General features: G+C 46.2%; 1 protein-coding gene across 1 annotated transcript in view; it reads right to left on the reverse strand.

Moving 5' to 3' along the window:
- The window catches only part of ARHGAP1 (Rho GTPase activating protein 1), a gene marked incomplete at its 3' end in the record, with an annotated part of 20,700 nt that extends 12,666 nt beyond the window's left edge, over positions 1 to 8,034 (reverse strand). The window contains exons 1-3 of the mRNA XM_010139300.1: positions 8,001 to 8,034; positions 7,601 to 7,781; positions 6,724 to 6,816 (exon numbers count right to left, since the gene is read on the reverse strand). Coding sequence (XP_010137602.1) covers positions 6,724 to 6,816; positions 7,601 to 7,739 — 232 coding nt within the window. The remainder of the gene's footprint in view (positions 1 to 6,723; positions 6,817 to 7,600; positions 7,782 to 8,000) is intronic.
- Positions 8,035 to 8,808: the final 774 nt, after the last annotated feature.

Raw genomic sequence — 8,808 nt, forward strand, 5'->3', positions numbered from 1 at the left:
GGGATGTGTCTACTCTTCGCTGGATAAAAATATGGCTGGATTGCCGGGCCCAGAGACAGGTGATGAAAGCAGTCAAATCCAGCTGGCAGTTAGTCACAAGTTATGTCCCCCAGGATTCAGCCCTAGGGCCTGTCCTCTGTAACATCTTTATCCATGATCTGGGCGAGGGGATCGAGTGCATCCTCAGTAAGTTTGCAGATGACACCAAGTTGGGTGGAGATAGGCTGCATCAGTGTGCCAAGACCAATTGTATGAGGTTCAGCAAGGTCAAGTGCTGGGTCCTGACCTTAGGTCACAACAACCCCCTGCAATGCTACAGGCCTGGGGAAGAGTGGCTGGAAAGCTGCTCAGCAGAGAAGGACCTGGGGGTGTTGGCTGACATCCGACTGAACATGAGCCAGCAGTGTGCCCAGGTGGCCAAGAAGGCCAAGGGCATCCTGGCTGGTATCAGCAGTAGTGTGACCAGCAGGAGGAGGGAAGAGATTGTCCCCCTGCACTCAGCACTGGTGAGGCCACACCTTGAGAACTGTGTCCAGTTTGGGGCTGCTGACTTCAAGGACACTGAGGTGCTGGAGCATGTTCAGAAAAGGGCAACAAACCTGGTGAAGGGTCTGGAGAGCAAGACTTATGAGGAGTGACTGAGGGAGCTGGGGTTGTTTAGCCTGGAGAAAAGGAGGCTCAGGGGAGACCTTATGGCTCTCTACAACTGCCTGAAAGGAGGTTGTAGTGAGGTGGGGGTTGGTCTCTTCTCCCATATAACAAATGACAGGATGAGAGGGAATGGCCTGAAGTTGCACCAGGGGAGATTTAGGTTGGGTATTAGCAAAAACTTCTTTACACAGAGGATCATTAGGCATTGGAACAGGCTGCCCAGGGAGGTGGTGGAGTCCCCACCCCTGGAAGTGTTTGAAAGACGTGCAGATGTGGTGCTGAGGGACATGGTTTAGGGACCCTGGCAGTGCAGGGTGAGCAGTTGGACTCGATGATCTTAAAGGTCTCTTCCAACCAGATGATTCTGTGATTCTGTTTTAAATTCTTGCCCCTCCACTCCTTTTCAAGAGGCAAGACCATAGGGTCCTGTGGGATTATCCACAGTCCCTCTGTCATTCCGGGTGGTTTCTTAGTGTGAAAAATAAATCCACATATGATACTTCATCCCATTTACCCTCTTGTCTGCAGAATAACATTAACTGCAATAAAGTATTATACCTTAAGGTTCCAATTTTTTTTTTTGGCCATTTTTCCTGATCATCAAGGATATACAGCGGCCACCACATACTACAATGTTCCACAAGCTGTTTCCAAGTGAGAGAACCTCCACGCAATTTCTCTAGTGTTTTAACACACGTCCCAGGGGAGATTCTTTTCAGAATTGCCCCTCCCACTGGGGGTTGATTACCCATTATAAACTAGCACAAAGAAGGGCACAAAAACAATAACTCAACACAAAATAACAAAAAATGGGGGACTCAAACCCCTTATGCACTTTCTGGAGTTATGAACTATAACCAACTTCTTCCACCAAATGTTCAAGTGACTGACTTAACAAGACGTTGGGAGCTCGAACCCCTTACCCAACCAAAATCTGGGTGTCCTACAGACTTTTGTCCAATAGGAGCAAATCCTTCCCTTAGGTGCCTTTATAGCCCAACCTTGTGTGGCTTTTGCTGTGCCTTAAGGGCAGGCAACCACCCTTTTGAAAGAAAAAAAAAAGGAATGCCTTTACCTTCCCAGGGGTCTTGCTCAGAGCCCAACGGTCCAGGGATCGAAGGTTCTCCCCGAGAATCCCTCAGTGCCAGCTGGAGGTCCTGCGATCCCACGGATCCGTCGAGACTCTGAAGCAGTGTCCCATCTGGGTTGCCAAAAAGTGTCACCGAAATCGGGAACAAATGTTTTAACCCCACGCACGGTAGCATTAAAAGGCAGGCATTCTCCTTATTGCAGTGCTGGATAGCTCCAACATAACATGGATGTTGTCCCAGTTACATGCACTTGTATTAAATTTTCTGGAATATCCATTACATTGATTATTGTGTTTCCATAGTCCTTATCTTGGTTTCAGCTGGTTTTTAACATTCCTCCAGAACGTGCTATTCACAGTACATTCTCACCTAAGGCCCCTTATAACAATCCCAGGATATACTATTCACAGTGCGTTCTCACCTGAGGCCCCTTACAACACTACCACCAAAATGGCAACTGTCATACTACCACTTTAAAAAGGGGTAAAACACAGCTAATTCTGAATGTCAAGGTCCTCTGAACAACTTCAGAAGTGTATAGAGAATGGCATCATACCATAAGAGTAACACAGGCAACAGGCTGTTCTGCAAGAAACTAGACTTCAACAAGCTGAAGATGGGGACTATTTAGACCTTCGACATTCCCAGAGTTAAAAAAAGAAAAAAAATAGTAGATTCTGAATTAAAATAAGAATCTGTCAATTAATAAAAAGGTTTCTCTGGGCAGGAAGGGATCTAGGAAGGCATTTACTGCCATGCCCATCCCCTTTCAAACACTCTCACAGTTATGTACTCAACAGACCCATGTGGGCCGATCAATACAGGAGCCTGAGCAGAACAAGGCTCTAGAAAGAAACTCTCCATTCCCTTGATCTTGCAAATCAAAACATGGTGCACAAGCTGGGTTTGCTCTAGATGGGCCCAATTCTATAAAAGCAATTCATCATTCTGTATCATAAAAATACTCTTTTTAAAAACATATGTAAAACCAGTCAAAGCTAGAAACTACATCCAAAAGCAGTAGAAATGCAGGCACCCTGTATTAATGGAGCCAGTACCAACACACCGTACCGGAAGGGAAAAGGACCCTTGCTGTTGGGGTCCTTTCCTGAACCCATTAGCCACTACAGACTCACTGCAACATACTTTCAACACAAGCTTTGACTGCATCTTCTACATTTGCGTGCTTGATGAAACAGCTGTGGGTGCTCCAAGATTGATTTTACCTCCTCATGTCAATCACAACAGCAACAACAAATCATCAGCCCTAGTTACAGCTTTGGCAACTGCAACCAACAGCCAGCTACGATGCTTTTCAGGTAAGTTTGGTACCAGATTTAACGTCAGGAAAATCAGACAAAGCCTGGGATGTACCAGCTTAGAGTTTTTGTTGAACTTATCTTAGATGGATCAACATGACCCGAGGGGTGCTTACCGAGCTTCTCTTGGTATGAAGAGGAGTCAATGAGTTACTGAACCCTCTGACAAGAACCTCAAGGATTGGCAAAAGAAACATCTGCTCAGAAGGAAGGCTGCATAAGGAAGAATAGTTTTACATAGAAGCAGGAAGTTAGTTAGCCAATCAGCTTTAGGTAGAAAGACAGTAAATAATGACTATGTTAATTACGCTAATTCAGATTGTTATAAACACCTGTCTGCTTCCAACTGGCTTTGCGGGGTACCACCTAGCTCCCAGCTTTGCACAAACCTGCAATAAAGAAATAGCTCGACCCGGTGTGTCTGTTGGCTTTGCACGCTGGGTAAAGATCCCACTTTTTGGACAATAGATTCACCACTGAAACTGCAGTTTCAGTCTAGTAACAAGGAGGTACATCCCTGGCTCCTGACCTTCTTTCCCACTTCTATCACAGGTCTTACTAGCATCATGCTTACTCTGAAGGGCAGCCCTGCAGACTGCCAATTAACGGGGTGAGGCAGCAGATTTTCCACAAAAGCTAGCAGAAATATCCTCTGAGCTTCAGCAAATCTTTGAAGTCACTGAGCTACGTAGCTGAAGTAAACAGTGATGGCCACTCTCCTGATAACTACTACACCAATTTCTAGCCTTCAGAGCAGTGGAAAATTCACATGCCAATCATTTATTAAACCCCAGTTTTCTTACCCCAAAAGGAAGAAAGGTATTGTGTAAAAGGGGAATGCTGATGTATAAGTATAGGTTTGCCTACTGACCACAAAGGCGAGACCAGTATTTTGGACTGGCAGAAGAACCAGGAAGGAATACACTGTCTAAGAGCTGTCAAAAGCCCTTTTCTTCCCACACAGCCCCAGGTTTCCAGCAGGCACTGCCATGTTCAGAGACCTCCTTCAGACTCTTATTAGCTATGTGCCATATTCTTGCAATTCAGTCTCTGCTGAAATTCAAGGCCAACATTATGTTACTCTAGTCTGCCCTGACTCCAAAGGAGATGGAAGCAGAACATTTGCTGTATAGAAATTAGCAGAAGGATACAGAAACTCTTAAACATAATTTGGGACAGTTCCTCAACAGCCTTCAAACAGAAGCCTGTGTTTCCTCCAAATGCTACATTATGTGAGCAAGGAAAAAAACCCAAGCTTTGCAGAAGTGGCTTGTGCGGTGAAATGGAGCTGTTTCTGCTCCAACTTCTAGCCACATGTAAAGACAAATTTATTGGCTATCACCATGGCTTGGCTTCATGAACGAAGATCTGGGAAGGGCTTTTCCCACGCTCACTGCAAGCGATGAGCGCACCCTTCGGGGCTGCGCGGTGGATTGTTTAGGTGAGGCGCAGCGCGTGCGGAACTGGCTCCACCCTTTACACCTGAGGTTCATCTGCCAGGGCCCAGCGAGCTTGGACGGTGACAGCGAAGTCCTTGGGTCATAGGTTTGGTTAGAGTGTCCTGCTCTTAGATGGAGCCTTACAGGGCTAAACGAGCTCCATCTGCCCGGGTTTGGAGTCAGAGTTGTCCTTCTCCTAGGATGGCTGCCCGAAGGCTAGTGAGCCCATCCTGCCCGTGGTATCTGCTACAATGCTTACAAAAGAGGAACTTCGAGTCAAGAACACCGCCACACAGAGACGTCTCCAGAGCCCGCGTAAAACACTCCAGAAACACACACCTTAAGGCAGGTCTGAAAGGATAGGCAGATTATCATCTCCCTCCTTCAGAAAAGCATTGAATCCCAGAACCAAAAGAAGATTTCCCAAAACTAAAATACTATGATTCATAACAATGCCATGGTACTCCCTTGAATGCCTTTTGCTGCCATCTTCCTGCTAAAAATGCTCTGCGCGCCCTGCCTGCCTGTGAGATGCTCCAGGTAAACAAAGGAAACAAAAGTGTTACGTCCCGCCCTTGCTCACCAACGCCCTTTATCACTTGAAGAATGCAAGGCTTAGGCGGAGGGTCTTATCACTTGACGCCTCATCGATACAAAGAGGAGAAGACTATTGTCTCTACAGCCACGAGGGAGGATGTGTCATGAGGGTGGCGGAGCCATAAAGATACCAGAGATAATGACCAGCCCTCCCCGAACTGCGCCTGCTTCATAGACTGTTGAATATTACTTTCTCCTCCCAGGGGAGGCATAAGTCCAAGTTAATGAGACATGCGATGCATGACGTTGTGTGACCTGTAACATGAAAGAGGACTGCACATGTGCAAAGGGGAGGAGACCTAATTTACATCAGGAGCGGGATAATCTAACCCACGTGTACCAGGCGGTTGAGCAATCCTTTGAATATGTGCGTTTTACTGCTTTAAATAAGAGGCCAAAGCTACGGCGTGGTGTGCAAGCCTCCTTAAGGGTACCTGACCCTCGCTGCACCCAACTCTATAGAGCTGATATCACAATAAACAGACCTGCTGCACAATCTGTTTTGATTGCGGAGTTTTTCCACGCATCATTTTAATAATACATTTCCAAATGAAAGTACTTGTGGCAAATCTATAAAACATCACGGTCCATATGCTAAACACTGCCTGTGAACATGAGCAGCCAGAGGCACACAGAAGACAAAGGACAACAAAGGTTTGAGTTTGCATTATCATTTTGTTCCCCAAATGACGTCACATGAGAGATTAGGAGAAAGAAAGCTCATTCTAGAAGACAAACCAGAAAAGAATAACATCATGACAACTCTTACCAAGGTAAGTGCCTGGGAATCTTTCCTCTGTGGTCAAACCCTGCTTCAGAGCAATCCTGAATCAGGACTCTAGCTAGTGCCTTTGCTTTGCTGCAAATTCACAATGGGGCAGGGACTAAGGCACAGAGAAATCACACTAGGTAAGAGGTGCTTTTTTTTAAAGCAAGGAATGCAAGACAAACTGCAATTACCCTTCGCTCAGATTTACCACAGCAATCTAAAAACTAGCCCCAAAACTCCTCCTTACAGAGGTCGCATCAGCAAATCACAAAGGGTTAGTGTAATTAAAACAACACAGATAAGACAACTCCACAGAGAAAATCCAAATGCTTGTGGTCCTGAATGATTAGGTCTTTCCTTGCAGTGGGCCACGTGCCTGTTCCTGCTGTTTCAGATTTCTGTAAACGCTGTTTCTGGACAGCAAGCTCCGGCAAGCTCTGGCTATTCAGATATAAGAGAGCTGTCAGACCTACTGTGGATCACTCAGTCAGCTCAAGATCTTGCAGCAGTACTACATAACTAGGTAACTTCTGTGGCATTATCATGCAAAGACCACATCTTGTGCTCAGGATATAGTGAAGGGCCACATCTAAAACAATTCAGCAAAAGCAACCAAGTTCTGATAATAATATAATCAAGCCAGTAAGAGCCAAAAAAGAATGCAAGTTTATCCAAGGTCAATGGCGAATTACACACATTGCAAACATTCAAGAAATTTGGTGCTCTTTCCTTCTACGAGCCAGCTGTCATTGCCACTTGGGCCTAGCATATAGCAGATGACCCCACAACCCCATAAAAAAGACCCTTCCTCAGCCCAGCTGCAAAGACATCAAAGGAGGAAACAGAAAGACCACTACCTGCTACTTCCACAATGTGGTGCCTGGCGATATCATAGTAGGGATCATCCCACTGCAGATGAGTGACAGGCTCAGGGGAGCCTTTGGAGTCCTCTGCACAAAACAAAAGGAACAAGCAATCAGAAGAAGGTATCTGCAGCACCTTGGCAAAGAGTACAACAGATACACGGATGAGAAAAAATGGCTCTTCAACATGAGAGGGACTAATGCACACACCCGTCGTCCTCGGAAACCTCTCTTTGAAATTCTGAGTGGGCAAGAGCAACAATGCCTTCAGAAGAGACCTGTCAAGTCTGTGAGGTCCATACGCGTCCCTCAGACTGCACATCCTCTCAAAACTGACTGTTCAGATATGTCACAAACATTCACAAAGACCAAAACTCAAGTGCCAAGGGCACCATCATAGCTTTTTAGAGCAGGAGTATCTTAACATTGTTCTTTGACGGCATATCCTACATGCCTTTAAGCCAATTTTCTTGACCTCTTTGGGCAGCAGTTCATAGCATAGGATTTCAAGAGCAACAACTCAGATCTCCAGCCCCACCTCCCACACGGAAGTTCAAGACCCTTCCTCTCCGGAAGGCCAAACTACCCTGCAAGAGATCATAATAGATGACATTCAAGGACTTGCACCACATCTGTACCGTGCAGCCAGTCACAGGACTGAGAAGAGTCTGTTCACATCACCTGCCTCTGAGCTTTTTAGTGCTGTTCAAAGGCAGGGCTAATTCACTTGGGTGTTTTGCAAGATCAACGTGTCTACGAAGCTTTCCAATGGAGCTGAGGCTCTCTGTATACGTAGATATAATCACAATGCTGCAGGACAAACAATTCCTTTTTGGCCAAAACCCAGACCCCAAACGAGCAGGATACTTACCTGATTTGGGAAAAGCAGGGGCTTCATCTGCTGGCCAGTTCTTATTATCTATGGAGGTCAGTTTAAGCTGGCTGAGGGACTGGTTGGTATCATCCAAGTTCAGGTCATCCTGAAGCTCTGAGAGTGGGTCTGTAGCCATGATTCCAAATACTGGTTTCTTTCGCAGTGTCTAGAACAAGAACTGTGGAGATTGCTAGGTGAGACAGAGATCACAAGTTTACCTCCTCATAGAGGCTCTTCCTCTTCTCTCCCCAAATCCTCCCTTACCTTTACTTATCCAGACATCATACTTCTCTTTCCCCTTTTAACACCGTAACTCCTCCTCCTTGCCAGGAGCACTGACATTTCAGATTCTTTTGCACCACCTGATATCAAAATACAATCAGGGGCCTGTACCAACCCTTCCAGTGAGTCTTTGCTTGACCACAGCTCTGTACAGAGTAGTTTCTCTCCAGAAACAGGAGCAGCAAGATGCTGAGGAAGGCAACAGGCTACACCAGCCCTTGCCTGATACACTCATTTTACCAGCTCTGAGGTCCCCCTCCCTCCAAAGGCTAGCACAAAGCTCAGCTGTTTCCACAGTTGGCCCAGTGCTGGAAGCTTTCCCAGGAATCACTCCCCACCTTCGCCCCATAAAGGAGGGCCAGAGCTCTCAACAACACTGAAGTGGGTGCTTCACTGTGCTGAGATCTGAACGTGGAAGTGAGCAGCTTCTTAAAACATGATTTCATAAGCTGAAACGGGGAGAACAAAGCACATACAAAACTCATCTTCCTTCAGCATTACCTTTCTCCTACATGACAGCAAGCAACAAAGAATCAACTCTTTAATTTAAAGCCATATTGCTATAATATTTTTCACCAAGCATGCTATAATACTGAGGAGACCAAGGAATTAAGAGGGACCAAGAAACAGACACCTCATTGCATTTGCTGCTGCTTGCAAATAGTTCCCACTCTCAACTGGAGTAGAAGATATGTCAAATCTGGGACTGAGCTAGCACAGCATACAGCACCTCCTAAGGGTACCAATTCTCAGGGGCAACCCCCAGGAACTCCTATGAGGAGCGGCTAAGGGAAACGGGCTTATTTAGTCTGGAGAAAAGGAGGCTGAGGGGAGACCTCTACAACTACCTGAAAGGAGGTTGTAGTCTCTTCTCCCAAGTAACAGGACAATAGGAAATGGCCTCGAGTTGCTCCAGGGGAGGG

This window comes from Buceros rhinoceros, unplaced genomic scaffold (assembly GCF_000710305.1).
Source record: "Buceros rhinoceros silvestris isolate BGI_N320 unplaced genomic scaffold, ASM71030v1 scaffold8027, whole genome shotgun sequence".
In the NCBI taxonomy this organism is placed as follows: domain Eukaryota; kingdom Metazoa; phylum Chordata; class Aves; order Bucerotiformes; family Bucerotidae; genus Buceros; species Buceros rhinoceros.